Below are 23,258 nucleotides of genomic sequence, written 5' to 3'. Positions count from 1 at the left end.
TTGTCCCCTTCACCTCATGCCCCATCCACCTCTGGTGCCAAGTAGGGGATTCAGGAGAGACTTGTACAATTCAGATTTACGAAAGGAAGCTGTCTGTGCTACCGTATTTCCTCAGTAGTAAGCTGCGATGATGTAAGAGGCATTACTATTTTACGTCTCCAAAAAAAAGCTGCCAGTTGCAAGTGTAAGGTGCTCCCCAACATTGGGGATGTGCAAAAGAAGAAGGTGCACTCCAGCATCAAATACACACAGAACTAACACTTTGGGTGGAAAAAAAAAATCCCCTCCAGATGTGCTGTAAACATTGATCATGAGATAATAAAAACCGCTAATATTTATCGCTCACACACAATGTGCTGGGCTCAGCTCCAAGTGTTTTAATATACTAACTCACTTAAAGATGCATCTCGGATTCAGAAAGTTTAAAATGTGGGTGGAATTGTGTGTCTTAGAATTGAAGAAATAGAGCCTGGCCCTGGGAGAGAGGCAGGAGGCGTGGGGCCCAGTCTGAGCTCTGCCTCCAATTTTGCTGTGTGACTCTGGACAAGCCCCTTGAGCTCTCTGGGCCTCAGGTTCCTCAGGTGCCAAATGCTTAGTAGCTGCTCTCCACGCTCCCTTTGGGCTGTGAGTGATTCAATCCAGTGAATCTGGGCCCCCAAAGCATTTGCTTCCACATGTGGTACTGCCTGTAGATCGAGCTACCTGCTACATGCTTTGGGGACCATCCATAAACCCACTGCCATTGAGTCAATTCTGATACATAGTGACCCTGTAGGATAGAGTGGAACTGCCCCATAGGGTTTCCAAGGCTGTAATCTTTATGGAAGCAGACTGCCACATCTTTCTCCCTCGGAGGCAACTGGTGGGTTAGAACCACTGACCTTTCAGTTTCAGTTAGCAGCCAAGCACTTAACCACTGTGCCACCAGGGCTCCTTTTAGGGGCGACACCTAATTTAATTGCAAGTTGCATTTAGACTTCCTTTGCTGTTAGGGCCCATGTAAGCCCTGCCAGTCCCGGGAGCCAGTTTTTATCACGCCTGCACTGCCTCCACTCTCCCATTTTGCCTCATTGCTCTGTTCTGGGATTCCTGGTGCTCCACTGGCCAGCCCTGGCCTGGATGGAGGTGGGGACGCCCCTTTCTCCACAGTGGCCATAGCGCCACTCTGCCCAGCCCTTTGGTATTTGTCCTGCCAGGGGCATGCTCTGTGAAGGAGAGGAGGAAAGTGAAGGAAATAGGGGTTCAGTCAGCCACACTGTGCCCACGGGACGGGAGAGCCAGCCTCGGGGGCCTGCTGAGGCTGCTGGGGATTCCTGGGACGTGGATACCCCAGGTTGGAAGGGACCTTCAGTGATGGGCGCTCACTACCTCCAAGGCAGTCATCCTGCTGTGACAGTGTGATGGCTTTAACATCATCACCATTCCTGATCTCTTTTCCTGAGTCTGAATTACAGGTACTCGTGGGTTCTCAATAACCCGGAGAGGTGGGTATCATTATTGCTTCCATTTTACAGGTGAAGAAATGGAGCCTCAGAGAGGTGAGGTCCCTTGCTTGAGGTCACACAGATGGAAATGGGAGCGCAGGGTCCTAAACCCAGTCCCATCTGGCTACAGAGCCAGAGTCTTCACCTCCAGCCCTTACCAGACCTGGTAGGGCTCGAGGGATAGCTTTAAACCCATGCCTGCCTCCTGTCCACCCTCAGAGTTCCCTGGCCTCTTCCTGGCTTCCTCAAACCCTCAGCTCCTGTACACCTGCTAGGGACGCAGCCATTGCAGAGCACCTGATGCTCTTGGTCCCTACTGGCCACCTAAATACGTCACAGGCGCGTGCCCGTCTTCCCACCCAGCAAGCGGGGCTGCTCCTGCGTGCAGACACTATGTCTGCAGTTTTGTGTTTCTTCCCCCAATATCTGTGGCCTGCAGGAGCCAGAAGCAACAAAAGGGAGGGGAGGGAAGGGGTCACTGTGCTCACACCATGTGGGACACACACGGGGCAAGGCAGGTGCATCTCTCTCCATCGGTCTCCCTGTCTCTCTGCCTCAGTCTCTCTTTTCCGTCCCTTTCCATCTCTGCCTCCCTGTATCCCTCGCGCAGGATTTTTCCCTTTCTTCTCTGTCTCTTTCCCTCTGGGTGTCTCTCTCCATCTTCTCTGTCCACCTGTGGTCCTGCCTGCTCACTCTTGTTACATCCTGGTGTGTGGCCCTATCTGTCTCCCTCTGGTACTCTCTCTCTCACCTCTGCCTTTTCTGTAACTCCTTTCCCCTACCCCCAGGAAGGAGGTCCTCTGAGCCTTGTCCCGGCCTCACAAAGGCCAGAGGCTCATCCCTGGGGCTGCCTGCACCCTCCTGAGTGGAGCCAATGCCCAGCCTGCCTCTAACGTGGTGTCCCTTCTCTCCATCTGTCTGTCTGTCTGTGTGCCTGTGCGGGCCCGTAGCGGCCGAGCTGCGGGTATGTGCTGTGCACTGTGCTGCTTTCACTGGCTGTGCTGCTGGCCGTGGCTGTCACAGGCGCCGTGCTCTTCATGAACCACACACACACGCCGGGCACGGCCCCCCCACCCATCGTCAGCACCGGGCCGGCTGGGCCCAACAGTGCCCTGGTCACCGTGGAGAGGGCCGACAGCTCACGCCTCAGCATCCTCATCGACCCGCGCTGCCCTGACCTCGCTGACGGCTTCACCCGCCTGGAGGGCGCCCAGGCCTCGGTGCTACAGGCACTGACCGAGCACCAGGCTAGGCCACAGCTGGGCGGTGAGCAGGAGCAGGCGCTGCTGGACACGCTGGCTGACCAGCTGCCTCGGCTGCTGGCCCGGGCCTCGGAGCTGCAGGCAGAGTGTGTGGGGCTGCGGAAGGGGCATGGCATGCTGGGTCAGGGGCTCAACACCCTGCAAAGTGAGCAGGGCCGCCTCATCCAGGTAAGGGACAGGCTCTGCACCTCTGGGTCTTGGCGGGGGCATGGGGTTGCTGTCACCGCATGCTGGCCCTGTGCTGGCACCTGATGTCCACAACTTCCCTAAATCCCTAAGTGCTTGGGCACTGGGCTGGGGTTATTCCCATTCACAGACGAGCAAATGAGGCCAGAGAGGTAAAGACTCTTATCCAAGGCCACACAGCTCCTGGTTGGCAGCGCCAGCACTCAAACCCAATTTCTCTGCTCTCATGCTGCCCTGGTGGCCCTGGGGCATTCAATAGTCAGGCCAACCCCAAGGTCTGCTCCCCAGGTGCCCCGAGATGCAGGTGAGGGGGACAGTGACCCATCAATAGGTAAGTAAAATTGAGGCCCAAAGGGGAAGTGACTTGCTCAAGGACACAGGTTGGGCAGTGGCAAGCCCTCTTCCCAATGTCACCATACCAGAGAGAGCTGCACCCCCTCTCCCTTGCTCCTCTTGTCTACTGCCAAGTGATGCCCACGGTTTTCCAGGCAAGGAGAGACCAGTTGAGAGAGCCCAGCTGGACCCTTAGCCAGTCCTAAACTATCCCCAGCCCCACTCCTGAGCCAAGCCAGGGTTCTGGCAAGCATCAGGTGGGTGTAGGTGAAAGGTTTCCAATCTTGGCTCAGAGACCACACCAAAGTGCTAATAAGTTTCCCCTTCATGGAATCAGGGGTTTAGGATCATCTCATTTGCCTTCCCCATTTTCCAGAAGAAAACACTGAGGTCCAGATAAAACCAAATACCAAACCTGTTGCTGTCGAGTTGATTCCAACTCCTAGTGACCCTATAGGACAGAGTAGAACTGCCTGAACTGCTGACCTTTTGATTAGCAGCCAAAGCTCTTAACCACCACGCCACCAGGGTTTCTAAGGCCCAGGTAGGGGTGGTGATTTGTTCAAGGGTCAGTGGCTAGGTCAGCCTAGAATCTAATCTCCCGGCGCCCTGCCCAGCCTCCAACCCTGCACCCTGTCATCCCTCTAACTTGGATTCTTAGAGGGTGGGAGGCTTGCCTCCCACATTGCCCCGCAGTCCTGCCAGCCCAGCCGCCCCATCCTTTTCTGCCTGCCCCCTGCCTCCCCACCTAGACACTCTGATGACCAAGCAATCTGGTCACCCAACAGCTGGTGAGCAATGAGGCCTTTCCCCCCTTCTGAAGGCTACAGCTGGAGAAATTACAGTCCTCATCACCCTGTCTGAGTGACGGATGGGAAGGCGGCTTCCCGCTCCTGGGGTGGGGTGGGGGTGTTTAGTCGGCCTTTTCGCTGCCCCCTCCATCTGTGACTTCCCCAGGCATTGTCAGCAAGGCTCAGGGAGACCTCCAAACTTTCTGGGTGATCTGAGTCCCCACCATTCTCTCCAAAAGCTCATTCCCAGGTCAGCTTGAGGTCAGCCCATAAATGCTCACTCTTAATGATGGATGGGTGATGGGAGGGGTGGAGCCTTGGAATCCCCAGCCCCATAACCTATGAAAAGGCCTAGAACTATTCTTGAAAGACTAATGTCTTTTCTGGGCCACAGGAGTGCTCCGGCTCACCTGATGTATTTATTTCTCAAGGAATGTTTAATTTGACTCATTTCGCACAGACTCAGGATGATTTCAGAGACAGTTTGTCTTTGTGTCTCATTCAGAGGCAGCCAGCCAGCTCCTAACTCCTCTACTTCAAGTTTCCCAGACCCTCAGCTGATTGAGACCTGGGCTCCTCCAAGATATGCCCTTGGGTACCCTGGGCCAAATTGCCAGGGGTGCTTATTAATAGGCAAGTTCCTGGGCCTCATCCCTTAGATCCTAAGTAGGGGAAGAGGGCAGGAATCTGCATCTTAACAAGAGCGCCAGGTGATTCGTATATGCACTAACCTCTGAGGCCACTGCGAGTTCAAGTCAGCACACGTGGGATCCGATCCAGGCTCCAGCTGTGGGACCGCGGGTAGGTCCCGTCTCCTCTCTGGGCTGGGTTTTCCCACCTGTAAAATGGGGATGACGTGGTACACCTCTGATGAGATGCTCTGAGCACCATACTGTGCCAATGGGTTTGGCCAGCGTCTGGCCAGGGAGAGACGTTTCCTGTCTGTTATTATTTTCTATTTTCTGTTCTTAGGGTGGAAATTGTAAGCTGAAGTTTAGAGCTATGGGGAGATACCATTTAAAATCTCTTTTATAAGACCAGTTTACTAGTTGCCGCCGAGTTGACTCCGACTCACGGTGACCCCCTGTGTGCCAGGATAGAACTGTGCTCCATAGGGTTTTCAGTGACTGGTTTTTTGGAAGTAGATCGCCAGGCTTGTCTTCTGAGGCACCTCTGGGTGGACTCAAACCTCCCACCTTTCAGTTAGCGGCCGAGTGCATTACCGTTTGCATCACCCAGGGACTCCTTCGATTTTATAACAGTAATGGTGAAAATTACCACTTAAGAAAACCCTGGTGGCATAGTGGTTAAGTGCTACGGCTGCTAACCAAAAGGTCAGCAGTTCAAATCCACCAGCCTTTCCTTGGAAACTCTATGGGGCAGTTCTACTCTGATCTTTAGGGTCGCTATGAGTCGGAATTGACTTGGCAGCAACGGGGTTTGGAGCCCACACCATGTATTATACTCTTTGCTGCACAGTAACCCCAGGAAGTAAGTAGAATTATGGCCCCCATTCAATGGAGGGGCAGACTGAGGCTCCGAGCAGCAGAGTATCTTGTTTAAGTTTGGCCCCACAACTAAGTGCCAGAAGCAGTGATTCTGACTTCGCTGCCTCCAGAAGCCTTATCAAAGTCCACAGCTCAGCACTCAGGGACTGACTTCCCCATTAATGGGGTCATGCTTATACGTACATTTTCAAGTTTAATCATTTGCTTGTTTAAACCGAGGTCTTTCCTGCCCGTTAGCAAGAAGGGGCTGTGCCTGAGTTTCTAGAATGTGTCTTGGCCAAGCTCCTCCTCTGTGGCTGAGTCAGTTCAGAAGGATGGTTCTCAGACAGGAAAGGTGTAGTGGAAACCACTGAATCTTGAGCCCGAGGAGATCTTTGCCACCCACGCCTTGTAGGCTGGCTTCACCCCCAACCCACACGCGTCCCTCTGCAGGGCTCCCCTGAGGGCCTGTCTACAGGACTGTGCAGTGAAGCCCAGGGAGGAACCCCACCTGGCCAGGCTCTCCCTGTCCCTGTGCACACCTCTGCGCCCCCAGGCTCAGCCCTCACTGTATCACCTGCTCAGCAGAGGGGAAACTGGCAGGGAAACTAAAAGCTTTGCAGGGCGCCTGCCTGCGATAAGCTGGAGTATTATATTTTGTAAACTGCCGGTACTGTGTATTTCTAGTCTCCTTCCTCGGATGGGCTATTATCTGCCCAGTGACAGATCTGGTGTGTAAAGACCCAGCCAGCTCCATGCTCACTGGCCAGCCAGCTGCGGTCTGCCCGTGACCCTGCCTCCCCCTGCTGCTTCCTGGGCCCAGAGTGGGGAGGCAAGAGTCCCAGACCCCTCGGGCAGCTGGCACAGCTGAGAGGCCAGGGAGAAACTGTGCTGCACTTTGTGAGAAGAGACAGGCTCCGGTGATGGGAGGGGGCCGCAGTGGTGGGAGCAATAAGATAGGTAACGCTGCTGAGCACAAAGGCTCCAACACAGGTTATCATAAATCTCTGCCCCCCCAGAAAAATAAGTCTCATTATTCTGGTATATGGGAGGAGGAAAGTGAGGTGTGGAGGGCTTCGTTCACGCTCCCAGAATCACATGGGTAGTGAGTGAGGGAAGGAGTTGGAGTCAAAACCCAGGTGACCAACACTAGGGTCTGGCTCGAAACCACTGCCCCCAGGCCCTGTGCTGCCTGGAGCCTGGACTCGCTACACAGTGACCTCAGCCCTGGGTTCCGTTTCTACCAATCAGCCCTGGGGAACTGGTGTGAGTCCTGGTCCCGTGTTGTCCTTCACTCTCATGGCCTCTTCTTCTGGGCCTCAGTTTCCACATTTGTATCAAGGAGACAACTTAAGTCCTACCTGTTTAAAACATTGTGGGGGCGGGGGTGGACTGGTGAAGTCGTGGACATCAGAAAGCGGAGGACAGTCAAAGTGAGGTTTGCATGGGAGTAGATGGGATATCGCTGTCCTCATTTCTGGGCCCAGCTTGAGCACAGGGGCTGCACTAAGGCCCCCGCCCTCCCAAACCTCAGGGTTCCCATCTGTCAGGTGCAGATGAATCACCCTGCCTTCATGACCTTGAATGGGGCCCAGAAAGACCAAGGAAGGGAGGATGCTTCGTAACCTGCAGAGTGCCGTACAAATTCACATAACGAGATGGACTGTGGCACCAGCGCTATGCCAGGCACCACCCCCATGGTGTCACTGGTCCCTGTAGCAATTTGTCCAGGGAAGTCACATTACCCCTGTTTGCAGAGGAGAGAAGCCACCCACCCCAAGTCATATGACTGGTACAGGGATGAATTAAGGTTTGAGCCCACGTTTACCTGGTGCCAGGTGCTGTCTTAGCTGCACAGCAGCCCCCTACCAGTTTATTCTCACCTGGGCTGTGCACAGAAATGGCAAAAGGAACAGAGCTGGGGGGCAGCAGGAGCAGCAGGTGCCTGTTGGAGCCACCTTGTCCCTTTTTACCTGAGCCGTCTGTCCTCGGAGTGCTCACTGTCCCGACAAGTAGGCTCCATCCCAGCACAGCTGGCCCTTCAGACCCAGAGCAGGGCCAGGGCTGTTGTTACACCTGGAGTCCACATCTGTCTCGGGGAGGGCACAGAAGGCACAGGAAGACAGCCTGGGAGGTGATATGCTGTGGTCCCTGAGGTCCACCAGAGCCTCACCCCCTGTGCCCTGCAGCTTCTCTCTGAGAGCCAAGGCCACATGGCTCACCTGGTCAACTCCGTCAGCGATGTTCTGGATGCCCTGCAGAGAGACCGGGGGCTGGGCAGACCCCGAGTCAAGGCCGATCTTCAGAGGGCGCCTGCCAGGGGAGTTCGGCCCCGGGGCTGTGCCAATGGTGAGTGGGGGGGCTGCCTCCCTGGGGGCACTTGGGTGCCCAGCCCTGGGGAGCTGGAAAGCTGGGGTGATGGTTGCCCTGTCACAAGACATGTGGAGCCCAAACTTGGGTCCCACGGCCATCCACATTTTTACCCTCTAGCCTCCCCAACCCACCCCACAGCCCTGTGTTTTTTACTGAGCATTGACTACGGACCAGGCAGTACTTGAGCACATTATCTGCACCCTCCCATGGAGCCTCTCCCATACCCTACAAGGTGGAGTCATGATGCCCATTTCCCAAATGAGGAAAGCAAAGCTCAGAGAGGGTAATTCACTCACCCAAACTCACATAGGAAATGGCAGAGCCAATGCTCCCAACCCAGGCCTGCATTTTCAGCCACTCAGGACATTGCCCAATGATCAGACAAGTCAGAGAGACTCCAGGACAGTTTCAGAGGGAGGGGGGTGGGCAGGCACTCAGGAGCCTAGGCCCAGTGGCCCCTGACCAGTCTTCCCTGCTGCAGGCTCTAGGCCCCGTGACTGTCTTGACGTCTTCCTGAGCGGACAGCAGGAGGACGGCATCTACTCGGTCTTCCCCACCCACTATCCCGCTGGCTTCCAGGTCTACTGTGACATGAGCACTGACGGTGGCGGCTGGACGGTGAGTCTCCCTGCTGGTGGCAGCTCAGCCAGACCTGGCTTCCTCTCGGCTCTGCAGACAGTGGGGGCCCTGGAGGGGCCTAGAAGGCCATGCAGTTGGACCCAGGGTGTTCTGAGCAGCCTCTTCCCCAGTGTTTCTCCCTTGGTCGGGCTTTGCGCAGGTACTACTGCCCCAACCTCCACATGGCTTGGTCATAATCTCTCCAGAGAGCTCTGAAATGGAAAGAGTGGAGGGGTCTGCAACCTCTGGCTGCAAAGGGCCAGATAGTCCACATTTGAGGCTTTTGGTCCACACAGACTCGACAGTCTCTGTTGCAACTACCTACCTCTGCCGTGGTAGTGGCAAAGCAGCCAGAGACAACATGGAAACACGTGGGCCTGGCTATGTTCAGTAACACTGTATGTACGGACACCGAAATCGGAATTTCATATATTCTTTCAATTTTTGAAAAGTCATTTTAAAAAATGGTAAAAACCATTCTGAGCTCACAGGCACTACAAAAACAGGCAGCATGTAAAGGATATGGGGTTTCTTTTTGAGGTGATGAAAATCTTCTAAAACTGGCTGTGCGGATCATTGCAAAGCTCTGTGAATATACTGAGGGCCATGGAATTGAACACTTTAAATGATGAATTTATGGTATCTGAATTATACCTCAATAAAGATATCGAGATAAACACGCAGCAGGCAGGATTTGGCCCATAGGCGGTTTGCAAGCCCCCTTTGAAAGCCAGAGGATTCCTAACAGGGATGTGAGGAATTGGTGGGCTTCTGACCCTCTTCTGTGGCTCAGGCTTGGAGGTGGACCTACCACTGACCATCAGGTGACTTTGTGCACATTTTTAAAAATCCATATCCCTACCTTTGGGCAGGAGTAGACCATACTCAGTGCATGGCTTGGCAAGGAGGCAGATGTGGGCCATATTTGAACCCACTTTGTCCCCTGTGCCAAGTGCCCTTAAGCAGTGAACAACCTGTACCACCATCCCCGGAGGCCCGTGCACCACCCTGAAAGCTGTTTACCACCCCCCAACCCAAGGTGGCTGTGGCTGGGATACCCAGTGACAATGGGAAGCAGGACCAATAGGAACTGGTTCTTTAATGATTCTCAGCTTCACATGTAATTTCGACTGGACATACATGTTTGAGCACCTACTGGGTACCGGGTCCTAGACAAGTACAGAAATAGGGAAGCTCAGTCCCGGTTCTTCCAAGAAACTTAGAATCTTTGGGGATTTGGGGTACAGGAAGTCACTGTTAGCAGACGTGGGGGAGGCTCTGAACCCACTTCCTGGAGAACGAGGTGTTTCTGATGAGCCTTAGAGGGTGGGGAAGGTTTCTGAGTGTGCAGGAAAAAGAAGATATCCCAGGAAGAGGAAACAACATAATGAGGCCATGGGAGTCAGAAAGCACATGGCGTATTCAGGGAACAGGGAGTCTTCTGGGATATGTGGCGCACAGAAGGGATGAGGGTACGGTGGTCAGTATCCCAGGCTGTGGGGTTTGGGGCAGACACTGGGGAGCTATTGAGGGTGCTGGAAAGAGGAAAGATGGGATGAGAACTGTACTTCAGAACCATGACTGGACTGTGCCTGTCCTAGAGTGGTGAGAGAGAAGGGGAAGAGGCAGTTCACTTGTTCAGCTGACAGGCATTTAATAAGAGCCCTTCCACCAGAGAGGTTTACACACTTGGGCTCCATCATCCACGGAGAGAACGGGCTGTGGCTCTCAGTCCTGCTGTGTGAACTTGGGCAAGTTACTTAAGTTCTCTGAACCTCAGTTTCCCCAGCTATGAAACGGGGATACCCACTTACATCAGTTAGATGTTTTAACTGCAAGCAACAGAAAGTGGCTGATTTAATCAGAAAAGCAATGTACTTCAGGGAGACTGAGAAACCAGCTCAGGGCTATGCAGCCTGGAGCAGAGCCCCCCATACCAGGTCACACGTTGGTCTGGTGAGAACCCCACTTCCCCGGGGCTGCTGCCACTGAGCACTGGACACAGCTGACCCTGGACACGAATACCCCCACCAAGATTGCACCTGGGGCAAAATCTCACAGTTCTCTTTGGAAGGGATTCCCTTTGTCACTGCTTCTTAATTCAAAGTCAGTGGGTGTTTCTGATTGGTGCCTAGGTCACATGACTATAACCTTCACTGCAAGGCAGGCTGGGAAGGCAAGTGGCTGGTGTTTTTAGCAGCTGCAGTGGAGCCCTGGTGGTTAAGAGTTCAGCTGCTAACCAAAAGGTAGGCAGTTCGAATCTACCAGCTACTCCTTAGAAACCCTATGGGGCAGCTCTGTAGGGTCACTATGACTCAGAATTGACTTGATGACAACGGGTTTTAACAGTGGGGGTTGGTCTCTGCCTCCCACCAATCCTCAGAAGATGGGGAATTCCTCATAGGAAGGACAACCAAAAAGACACTTGTCCACTTTAGAGGTCCATAGGGTTGACCTAGGCTTCCATTACCAAATGTTTGTGGAGCATTTAGCATAGGAGCTGGTAACTGTTCAATTATGATTTATCACAATGAGCCATGCCCTGTGCAAGACACTGGCAACCCAACCATGACCAAGATGCATGTGACCCTGCCCTCACAGAGCTTTTACCAAGCAGGAGTCTACAGTGCTCCAGGGAACAGTCCACATTCCTCACAGGGGACATGAAGAGATGGGAGTTGGGGGTTCACTTGCTTCCAGAGGTGTTCAGTTAGAAGTTTCCGCAGCCTTCCATCTTGACACTTTGGGCATGAGGGAGGCCAGCAGGATGCATCACCTTCTCACCAAGGATCTTGGTGTTGACTATTTTTAGCATATTGATTTCCAGAGGAAGAGTTTAACTTCAGATAAAACAAGTGACTGAGAAGAAGAGGGGAGAGGGAAGCCTTGTGAGAGGATTACATGGTGGGATGCTAGGGCGAGGGCAGCCTGGGTGAGTTTTGAAAGGGGTTAGCTGGTCTGAGCAGGGGTGAGACATGAGTAAGGTGGGCCGCAGGGGCGAGGTGAGCTGACAGGGCAAAGCCAGCCATTTAGGAGCCAGTGAAAGAGCAGATGAGAATTCCACAAAGACCCCAAAGATAGACATATCTCTAAACTTGTCTTCAGACTCCAACGGAGAGCTTTTAAATGTGCTGGATCTGTGTCTGGGGGTTAAAAGCTCTTTGTTTTCCTAACTCTGAGAGCATCTGAGTTACGGCATTTGCCTCCGGAAAGCCCTTGGTGGGTAGAACAGTGCAAACATACCAGCTGGAGCCCAGACATCAGAGTTGAGGGTTAGGATAGACTTAATGAAGGACCGAGACACCAGTCAAGGCCATGTGTCTTCCACTTGGGTGGACTTGAAACTAATCTCTGGGGAAGTCAATCAGGATTTGGGCCAGGAGGTGGTAATTCTGACGGCCCGGGCTTCGGGGTGGGTAGAGAGGAGCTGATGAGGAACAGCACCCCACCGAACCCTGGTGCTCAGACACCTGGATCAGGGGCTCTGGGCCCTGAGTTGCCACGGAAGAAGCGCCATTACCATCTGAGAAGTGCTCGCACGGCCGATAAACGTTAATATCCATTTGGGCTTCTGTCAAAAGCAATCTTTTCCCAGGTACCTACGGGCATCTGTCAGCATCACTGCCCTGCCACATGGAATCTCTTGGAAACTCAATTGTTGTTTAGGAGGGAGTGGGCTGCTGCCTTTCTGAACCCCAATACCATCTATCCCCATTAGGCCTCATGTCCAAACTGCCTGGCCTCAAGTGCCCACACCAGGTCATCCTCCCTAGTGGACAGGCTGCCTAGAGCTGTGCCCCAGAGACCATGGGGCTGCTGGACACCTGCTATCCAGTGAGACTGAGTGGGCAAGGACAGCCGTGAGCCTCAGGCAGGCTAGCAGTCCTGTCAACCCAAGGGACCCTTTATACTTCATGTATCATTGTCCTTCCTGGCATTGCGTTGACTTCCCTCCAATCCCTGGAGGCTGGCAGGGCAGCCTTAGAGAGGGCAAGAGATTTGTCCAAGGTCACCCAGCAAGCAAGTGTCCAGGCTAGGGCAGCACCCAGGCCTCCTCCAGTAGAATTAACTGTCACATGGTAGGGGTCATTTATTTGGGTGTTCAACCACTGAGTGCGAGCAAGGTGCCCAGCACAGGGGATTCAACGGGGGATAAGGCGGACCAGTGAGCTCCCTGTCTGGTGGGGAGAAGGACAGGTTAGCTGACAATTTCCAAGTAGTGTGATGGCTGCAGGGCTGGGGGCCATGAGGGCTGGAAGAGGGGCCCCTAACCCAGCCTGGGGCAGCCAAGAGAGGCTTCCCAGATGAGCGGGGTCTTGCCACCCAGGGATGAGGCCGACTGAGATGGGGAAGAGTTTTCCAGGCAACGGGAACAGCAAGTGCTGATGATGTAGCTTGTTCTGGGGCCGTGGGTGGTTGCGTGCTGCTGGTATGTTGAGTATGAGGGGGCTTCTGATCTGGGAGGCAGGCAGGGGCTGGGGCATGTGGGTGATGCAGGCACGTTAGGAGTTGGGCTTTCTCCTGAAAGCAGAGTGGGCTCCTACTGCCCACTGGATTTCCAGTAGAGAAAGTAACCCAGACAGACGGGGCCTAGGGGTGCTGCGGGTGAGGGGGCAGTTCAGGAAGTGTGAATTCCACATCTCCCTGAGTCCTGGCTGCAGAGAGTAGGAGCTGCCACGTGGGAATGGGGCCACATATGGCTCCTTGGGGTGGGGAGTCCTCAGGGCTAATGGACAAACGCCTTAAGGTGGCCTTTCAGCCAATGTGGCTGCTGACCTTGGCTTAGCCGAAGCCCCCTCTCCAAACTCATCAAAGGCCACAGTGGCCCAGGCCCCACAAGTCACGCCGCTCATCAAGGCCACCCCTGAACTTGACATTCCCACCCGTCCCACCTTTGCCCCAGGAAGGGAGGAGGGAGAGGGGCCTGCTCCTCTTGGCAGAAGGCACCCTGGCCTCGAGTAGTAAACCCTTCACTCCTGCATGTCTGCGGCCAGGCTGGGTGTGTGACCCTGGGCAAGAGGCTTTCTTCTCCAGGCCCAGCTTGGTCACCCATCTGTCTGTGTGTTTACCTGTCTGTCTCCTAGCCAGAGTGTGAGTTCATGGAGCAGGGACCCCATCATCACACGGCCGGTATAGCATAGAGGTCAGCACTGTGCCTGCACACCATTAAAACTTATTGCTGTCGAGTCGATTCCGACTTATAGCGACCCTATAGGACAGAGTAGAACTGCCCCATAGGGTTTCCAAGGAGGACCTGGTGGATTCAAAGTGCCAACCTTTGGGTTAGGAGCCGAGCTCTTAACTACTGCACACCATTGGTACTCCCTAAACACGTGCTGGATAATATTGGCATCCTTTGGCAGTGCGACTTCATCTCTGTAAGCCTTACTTTTCTTATCTGTAAAATGGGGTAATACAGTGCTGTTTCACAGATGTGGGGAGAGTCTGAGTTCTCAGGCTGCTCATCTGTGAGGGACAAAGAGGAGGAGGGAAGGCCATGCTGAACACAGGGAATTTCAGTTAACCCAGCTCCACCCTCAAGGATCTTGCAATCTAGCTGTGTTCTTAAAGCCACAGGGAAGATTTCCTCATTTGCAGGTGATGGTGGGATGAAGTGGGCCATTTCCACCTCACCTCCTGCCAACTGTGTGAGACTGGGCAGTCATATCCCCTTGCAGAGTGTCCCTGTCCTCGGTCCTCCTCTGGCCACTGGGATAGCCTCATGCCCTGCGCTGCCGACCCGGAGGGACTGGGGAACAGGGTGGCTGTGCTCAGGTGGAGTTGCAGGTGTTGGGTGGGAGGATGGAGGATCTCTGCTCTGCGTCAGTGGATGCCCCACCACCCCCACTGCCCTGCCTCTCTGCCCCAGGGCCTGCCAGTCCCATTTTCTGGACTGCAGCACAGCCTACCCCTGCCAAGACCCTCCCAAGGCGGCAGTGCTAGCACCGGGGCCTAATTGCCAAGCCTTCGTCTTTGCATAATCACTGGCCAGGGTCACACAGATCAGGTCCATTTCCACATCGCTTTACAGCAGGGATTTGTGAGCGGAATCGATACGCTTCATGCTGCAGCTCGGTCAGCTTCCTTGTTGCCAGTGGCCCCAGCCCTCTCTGCACAGCAGCTGTGTCTACTGGGCGTTTTATTTTCGTGTGGGGTCAGCAGGTTCATATTCTCCTCTAATTGGTTATGTGTGAGCAAAGCGCCCTCCTCATGGCCCCCCAGCTCCCTACCTGGCCTCTCCAGGAGGGGAGGAAAATCCTTCTCTCACTTGGAAAACATCAAAGGAGCCGCCACTAAGCGGAGCCTGGCCAGCCACTGCTGTAACCAGGCCCTGGAGGTAAAAAACTCCCCAGCCCAGGCAGAGGCGGATGCAGACTCTGCCACATGAGACCTTGGCTTTCCCTGCTCAGGCCGAGGCTGCAGCTGACCCTCCTTGTCCTGAGGTTGGGTTGGGAGAGGGACCTGGTGTGACAGTAAGGGCCATGGTGTCCCCACACTGCTGCCTGGCTCTACACTGGTCCCTCACTGCTCTGGGGGAGTGGTCCTTGGAGCCCATACTCCTTAATAATGACCACGGTGACCATTGACAACACCCCACGTTCCTTGACCAATCCATGCAGAGAAAGCCAGCCTCCGTGGAGAGTGGTTTGGATTTTTCAAGCTTTTAGCGTAAATGGGGTAACATATGTGAAGTGCTCAGCCCAGTGCCTGGCACGTGGCTCAGTGTTTGATAAATGGCAACTCTGATGGGTACTTTGCCAAGAGCCAGCAGGCACTGGCTGCCAAGCCTGGGAAGTGTGGCAGGGTGCCAAGCCTGGGGGTACCATTTTCAGTCAAAAACAAGGAGTGGGCCTGATTTCCTTCTGGACTTGGCAGCTGGTTCTGAAGGGATAGGAGGGGGACATTAGTTAGACCTACTGTGCGCTGCCCAGCTGACTAAACCTTTGGTGCATCCTCACTGCAGCCCTGGAGGGGCTGCTTATGGTGCCTTTTTGTAGAAGGGAAACTGAGGCTCAGAAAGGTTCAGTGACTTGTCCAAGGTCACACAGCCAGTGAGAGGCAGAGCCAGGATTTGAATGCAGTTCTGCCTTATTCCGGAACCTGTGCCCGTGAAGACAGCCCAGCGGCCTCCAGAGGGCAGTTCCTAGAGGTGTCCAGGAAGGATTTAAGGAGCAGCAGCCTTCCAGGAATATGGGCAGAGCATCCTTGGGGGCTGCCTCTGAAGGACTGTTTTTGCCCACATGTCCAAGTTCTTTGTTCCGTAAAAAACAAGAATCTGCCTCTGCATGGTCTCTCCACCTCCCCTCCCAGAATCGCCTGCCCAGGAGGCCTGAGAGGCTGGTGGCCTCTGCTACACAACCAACATGGTCCTGCCTGTAACTGGTTTCTGCAGCCACTTCATCAGATCTAGGAAAAAAATCCCACACGCTGCCTCCTGGGGACCCTCCTAAGCTGGCAGTGACCCCCCAATCCATCTCATAGGGCCTGGACCTACCAGCCCCTGTCCCTTGGGCCTCAACGACTCTGACCACCGGCAAGCCCCTGCTCACATTGCAGTCCAGCCTTCTCAGAAGCCCTCTGGGACCACCCGCGCTCACCCCAGCAGGATGGCTCGCTCCTCCTCTGAGCTCCCGGCAAACATGGTTTGCCAACAAGGCTGGGACCTTTATGAAGAGTGGGCCAGCCCAGTCATTTAACCCTTACCATACCCTTCTGAGTAAACAAAACCAAACCTGTTGCCGTGGAGTCAATTCCAGCTCATGGCGACCCCATGTGTTACAGAGTAGAACTGCTCCATAGAGTTTTCTTGGCTGTAATCTTTTACAGAAATAGTTCTCCAGGCCTTTCTTCCAAGGAGCCTCTGAGGGGGTTTGAACCGCCAACCTTTAGGTTAGTGGCTAATCAAAAACTGCTTGCACCAAGCTCCTTACCTTCTGAGTAGAGGCTGTTACAATCTCCATGTCACAGATGAGAAAACCGAGGTGCAGGGGAGTGGGGACCTGCTCTGCTGTGTGATTAGCTGGTTTGTGTGTCCATCTGTCCTGGGGCAGTGAGCTTTCTGAGGGCTGGAGTCATCCCTGTAAGCCCAATTATGTACCCAGTGCCCTCTGGTTTGCAGAAGGGGAAGTCAAGAACTCAGTCACCCAGCCTTTGGCTGGAGTCTTGATAGAACTCGAGTCTTCTGGGTGCCACCCAAGGGCTTTCTGGGACCAGCTGGCTTAACCAACGATGAGGACTGGGATGGGCTCAGTGGGAAAAAAAGAATCACAGGCGTGGGGGAGCACCATCCATCCCTACTGAGCAGTTGGGGACCCCTCAGCTGCCTTCAGCTGATGCATTTCTGCACCTCCAGTACCGTTTTGTCCTTTTAGCCTTTTCAGGCACCTCCAGTTATGCATAAGTTGCCCTACCTCTTCAGGCCTTAGTCTCCCTGTCTGCCAAATGGGATCAAAACCCCTCCCTCAGGGACTGTGCTGGGGAGGGGTGTGGCTGTCTGTAAAGCACTGGCCAGTGCCTTTGATGACCGCAGACCCCGGCTCAGGCACTCAGCATCTCCAAGTCCCCTTGGCCCGCGGGCCCGTATGGCAAACACGGACGTCAGCTGCTCCTTCCTTTGAAGCCGCCCAGCACCATCTGCAGCACCATGTGGGCCCAAGGCTCCCTTGGCAGAGCCCCCCAGCAGGCACTTCGAAGACACGCCGGGTGGCAGGTGGCTGGCTTTTGAGAATCCACACCAGGAGAACACACACTGTCTGTCTGCCCACTCGTGGCTCTGGCCCAAGAGGGTGGTGGCGGTGGTGTCCAGGACAAGCACGTCTGCAGCGGGTGCTTTGTAGCAGAACCCAAGGGAGAAGCCCCCAGGCTGGACAAGTGAATATTTTAGCCTCAAAACTCATAATTATGTTTTTTCCTTTTTTGCCTAAGCAAACATTTTATGGGCAGGGCAGAGGAGGGAGAGGTGAACACGCTGGTCATTACTCGCCCCTCTTTTGGTGTCTTCCTGGCCGGCTGATTGCTGCTGTAATTAAAGGCCTTCCCACTGGGTGACATCCTGACATCCAGCATCACATCCAGATGTTTTCCGGAAATCAGAAGCCACAGCTGCAGTTCACCCTGGGCCTCGGAATCAGACAAGGCATGCCCATGTGCCTGGGAGCCTCGGAGAACCCACCTGACCTTCTGTGGGCACTGAGGCACCTGGTACTTGTTGGGTCACATTGGGCCATAATTGGCTGGAGGGCAAACCCAGGGTTTGCGGATTCTGAGATCCTAGCGTGGCGTCCAGCACGCTGTAGCCACTCAGTGTTTGAACCAATGAATGAGGACAGCTTGGTGCAAAGGTCGGCCACATGGAATACAGTGTTTCTCAAACTGCAGGTCGTGATCCATTGGAAGGTAGTGAACTCAACTTGATGGGTTGTGATCAATGCTATTTTTTAAAATAAAATAGAGCAGAATACAAAATATTAGAGGGTGTCTTTCTGAATACACTTAGTAAGGTAAGTATTTCGGGAAGCTTTTGTTTCATATATAAACGTCTGTGTGTGGTGATGATGATGATGTAAACTGTATTTTAACTCTGGGTCATGGTCAGAAAGTTTAAAAGTCATGTCCTGGATGTGGCTCAGCCCCTTGAGGAGGGTGGGTCACAATTGGTGCCCACACTAGCAAACAATCGCTATGGTTTCTAAGTTGAGGTAGAGTCAAACTATCTCAACAAGAATGTATATCCTGCTCATTTGATTTCAGATGTACTTTCTTAGGTGGGGAGCCCTGGTGGCACAGTGCTTAAGAGCTTAGCTGCTAACCAAAAGGTCAGCAGTTTGAATCCACCAGCCACTCCTTGGAAACCCAAGGCGGGGCAGTTCCACTCTGTCCTATAGGGTCACTATGAGTCGGAATCAACTCGATGACTACAGGTTTGGTTTTTGGTTTTTCTTGAGTGAAGGAGAAAAGCTGGGAGGCCCAGGCGGCCCCCAAGTATGTGCCCACGCTTATAGATCACGCACCTCCCTTACATGTGCCAAGCCCCAGAGGGGATTCAGGAGTCATGTTGTGGTTGGAACCCACCCCAGGACTGCAGGCTTGGAGGTCAGCTCTTGGCAGAGAGGCCTGGGCAGGGAGACAGGCCCCAGATTTCAGACACCCTGGCCAGTGGCAAACACGGGCAAAGACTTGGGTGGCAGGACTTGGGTCTTCAGATGCTGGCAGTAAGGACAAGTCCAGTCTGTCCTTAGGCTGAGGACCTGAGGTCCGAGTCTGACCATCCACTCCTCTACTCATGGCCACCTGTGTCTAAGCTTCCATCTGCTCACCTATAAGGGGGCACAGGGAACAGACCCCCAGCTCTGTTTGGTGAATGCGTGCACATAGTGAGGGAGGTTCAACCCTAGCTGCTGCTGTGATAGGCTCTTGACCACTATGTCCAGCAAGCCTGGCTTGAGCTCCCTGACCTGGAAGGCCCCTCCTGCTGCTTCATTCAGACTCTTAGACTGGGCTCATCAGAGGGAATATGTCCCTGGGTGGTACAAAGTTGATGGGATTGGCTGCTAACCTAAAGGTTGGCAGTTCAGGTGTGCCCAGAGGTGCCTCCGAAGAACCTGGTGGTCTACTTCTGAAAAATTAGCCACTGAAAACTCTATAGAGCACAGTTCTACTCTGACATACATGGGGTCCTCATGAGTTGGAGCCAACTCGATGGCAACTGGTTTTGGTCTATAGGGTCTGGGTGAGTCACCTGGATTACAGCATCGTAAGAGGCCCAAGCCTCTTCCATTCATTCACACTTTCCATTGAGCACCTCTGTGCCAGGTGCTGGCAGGGGAAACAAGTCAGAGGGCATGTGGCCAGGACCCTTTCCTCAGAGACCATAGAGGCAGAGGAACAAAGGGGAGAGATGGCAAGGGGTAAGGAGCCAGGCCTCCACTGAGCTCTGAGTAGGAGGCACAGCCCTGGAGGCTCAGTCTGGGACTACCAGGGCTCCTTGCCCTCTTTCTGGAAGGCTACACAGTCACCCTGAGCCTTCAGGAGGGCACAGCTGGACACCCGTGTAACCGGGTCCTACCTGCTCACAGCCTTGGCTGGGCATGGTGCTGGCTGCTGCAGACCCCCATTTGCCCTTCTCAGCCTTACCCCTCCATTCCCCTCACATCCCCTGTGTTTGCCTGTCTGGCTTGGACTTCCCAGTACCCAGGGTTCATCCCTTGCCCTTGCCTGGAAGCTAGTACACCCCTTTCTACTTTGTAACAGTAGTAGCAGGAAAAATAATAACCAATGACAGCGGTACTAATATCAGCCGTGTGCTGTGTGCTTTACACATTTCCTCATTCAATGCTAAGGAGGCCCTGAGAGGCTTCTCAGTAAGTGAGGAAAGTGAGGCTCAGAGATGAAGTGACTCACCCAGTCACATGGCAGGCAAACTTGGGATAGGACCCTGCCTTTCCTCCAGGTTCACCCTGGACTCCCTCCCGAAAGCCTGGCACCCTGAGCTTTCTCCTCACCCCCCAGGTCTGTCCTGCTTCCCACGGGGTGGGAGGCCCCCTGAGGACACACCTCTCCCCTCCATTCCTCTGCCTCTAAGATCCCTAAGGATAGGGCTCTGGCTACTTGTCCTCTGACTCAGTTTCCCCAGCCAGTGCCTGGCACGGAGGTGCTCAATGGAACGTTTGAATGAATGAAGAGGCTTGGATGGACCCCTCAGGAAGGCCCAGGGAGGGGATATGCAGGGCCTTCGGGGTCGGGGAGCTCCAGCCTGGCTGGTCGGGTGGAGCGGTGAAGAGCCACTGCAGCAGCTGCCTGTGGTTTGTCATCGATTCTAGAAGGAGGAGTAGGGTGTGACCTGGGTCAGGGGGCTGAGGGACCGGGAAGGAGAGGGGACCAGTGTGCCTCAACAGGGCTGGGCCCCATCAGCAGCAGTGGCCAGGCCTTCATCTCCATGATATTGATCATCAGCTCAAATTTACTGAGTACTTACTATGTACAGTTATGTGCAGTGTACTTAATCTTGGAGGATTATCAAAGCCCACAAGGATGTGCTTGTGACCCCCACTTTACAAATGAGGAAACTGGGACTCAGAGAGGTGGAGTGACTAGAACCCAAGTCCTTAACCGCTGTGATATTCCACCTGTCATGGGCCTCCGTTCAGCACCAGGGGTGCTCAGAGGCCTGACAGATGCCAGGAGGGCCGGAGTCCCCAGGACAGTGGCCCTGCAGCCCCGCTGGTCCCTCCAGCTCCCCTCCTCCGGCCAGGAACAGCCCTGGCTGCCTAGTTCCTTCTCCTGGGAGCACCTGAGTCTCTACCAGGATTAGGCCTTTCAAAGGGCGCGTGCTCAGGGTCCCAATGTGCAGCCATCAATATGGCTCTCCACTGCCTCTCAGATCTCACCAAGCCTTATCGAATTTCCTTTCGCGCCCGCCGAGCTGGTCCCTTCTGAAGACTTTCAGACTCCAGGGCTGGGCCTCGTTTGAGGTAGTGGAGCAAGAAAAAAGAGGTGTCATCTCCCTCCAGCTCCTTGACGTCAAAGCTGCCCATATGCTGTGACTGACATGTCCCCGCGGATGCGAAGCATCCGGCAAACACTCACCCAGCAGACATTGCTGGTCAGACTAGCACCCGGGGCGGTTCCGAGCGACTGAAATCAGGCTGCTTAGTAACGAAACTGGCAGCTCATTGCTGCCACAGCCAAATCTCTAAGACATCAAACACTGACACAGGTGGAGGCAGGTCAGGCTGAGGGATGGGCTGCTGTCTCGGCAAATGAGCTTGTTAAACAGGGAGTTTGCGGTGGCGAGGGGGCGAGGAGACAGCCGGAAACAGGACTGTCAGCGAATCTTGTAAATACTCAAGGCAGCTCTGGCCTGGACCATCATGGTACTTATTTCAAAGCAATTTAACCGATGGGATTCCTGACTCCCAAATCAAGAATGTTATTAAAATGAAGAACAGAGGCAGCTCAGAGGCTCATTGGCACCCGAGTCACAACCCAGCCCGGCTGCGGACGCCTCGTCTTCCCCCGAGAGGTGGCATGGGCTCTGGTTTCCCAAGCCCCCACTCATCCTTTTGCCTAGACTTTAAAAATTTTTTTTTGTGTGTGTGTGGGGGGGGGCGGTTATGACGCTGATGGACATGTGGAGAGATGGAACTCCGGAGGCCAAACTCAAGGGGTGTTTTTGGTTTTTAAAACCTCAAGAATGGGTTTTTGTTCACTTTTGTTTTGACCTGGAAAAAAAAAAACAGGATTCTTGCCCACCCCACCCCCCACTTCTCTTACAAGTGCAGAAATTGAGGCCCAGAGCAGGGGTGGGACCTGGATGGGTCCCATGGTGGGGCAGCAGGGGGGGGCGGGTTACCAGGTCTCCACCCCAGCCACAGTGATTCCTTCCTGAGAAGACATTTCAGGGACTTGGGGGTATCCGGTCAGTCCCACATGGGGCACCACCAGGCTCCTGAGCCCCTCCTCTGTCCCAGGCCCTGTGAGTCACCCAGCCCCTGCCCTTGCCAAGCAGGCAGGTGGGGAGTAGAGTGGGGGGAGAGTATGGGGCAGAGTGGGGGCTGGGGTTCCTAGGATGGTTAGCATAACTGTCCGCCTCCATCTTCTCCCCTGGCAGGTGTTTCAGCGCCGGGAGGATGGCTCTGTGAACTTCTTCCGTGGCTGGGAGGCGTACCGGGAAGGCTTCGGCAGGCTCACCGGGGAGCACTGGTTGGGTGAGACCCCTGGACCACCCCTTCTCCCGGTGCAGCAGGGCAGGTGGGGGGAGCAGGACCATTCCTGTCTGACTGAAACCCCCTCTATCAGTGTTGTGCATGTGGGTTTCTCCGGCCTTGCCATACCAGAGTCAGCTCAGGTGTGCTGCGTGTAAAGGTGAGAAATAAGTTTGATATGAATGAGGTCAATGAGAAAGAAGCCAAAGGCAATATGGCTGGTGGGGAATGAGCTAAGGGTGATGTGTGACTATAAACATGAACGGGGGAAAGGAAGATGAGAGCGTGAGGATCTCACACCCTCTAAACTGGGTGGGAGCTGTTGGAGTGACCTGAAGTAGAAAGCAGTGGGATCTTTGCCTGTTGGGGATGCCCTGGGATGCAGTCACTATCCTGGATCAAGTGGGCTATGGACAGATGCAGGCATCCTCCCAACAGCTGGAGGCCCCTGATGACCCAGTACTGTTCTGTCCCCAGGGCTCCTGCTGGGGAGCAAGACCTAAACTTGGGAGAATGTGCAGTGCCTGGTGGCTCAATGGATACCAAGGGCATAGTGGCCAACAGAGGGGCTGGACGGTGCTCTCACTTGGTTCCCAGCTCAGCCCGTCTGCACGTCCCCACATAGTCTGTGCTTGGCACTAAGCAAGGGCTCAAGAAGTGACATGAGTGTTACTGCAATTATTACTATTATTTACTTCATATTTATCTTTAAATTCATTATTGAAACATTTAAATGCCTTATTTAATTTCATTCTAAACAAGAATGTCCTAAAAAATCATAGGTCTGAGGTCCTAATTATATATAGGTGTATTGGGCGGGGGAGTTGTGGCTTGAACTGAGGTGGGTTTTTTGGAGATTGAATCATATATAGTACAATTCGTCATTTTACAATATACAATTCAGAGATGTGTAGTATATTCGTGAGGCTGCACAACCATCACCATGGATTCCAGGATATTTACCGCCAAAAAAACCCCATAAGCAGTTACTCCTCATTTATATATATATTTTTAATCATAC

General features: G+C 54.0%; 1 protein-coding gene across 1 annotated transcript in view; it reads left to right on the top strand.

The window, feature by feature from the left end:
• FIBCD1 (fibrinogen C domain containing 1) overlaps positions 1-23,258 on the top strand; it is a 37,428-nt gene that overhangs the window by 7,805 nt on the left and 6,365 nt on the right. Inside the window, exons 2-5 of the mRNA XM_049894998.1 lie at positions 2,435-2,914; positions 7,733-7,892; positions 8,398-8,534; positions 22,144-22,240. Coding sequence (XP_049750955.1) covers positions 2,435-2,914; positions 7,733-7,892; positions 8,398-8,534; positions 22,144-22,240 — 874 coding nt within the window. The remainder of the gene's footprint in view (positions 1-2,434; positions 2,915-7,732; positions 7,893-8,397; positions 8,535-22,143; positions 22,241-23,258) is intronic.

This window comes from Elephas maximus, chromosome 9 (genome assembly GCF_024166365.1).
Source record: "Elephas maximus indicus isolate mEleMax1 chromosome 9, mEleMax1 primary haplotype, whole genome shotgun sequence".
NCBI lineage: Eukaryota > Metazoa > Chordata > Mammalia > Proboscidea > Elephantidae > Elephas > Elephas maximus.
This window is presented reverse-complemented; position numbering and strand designations above follow the sequence as displayed.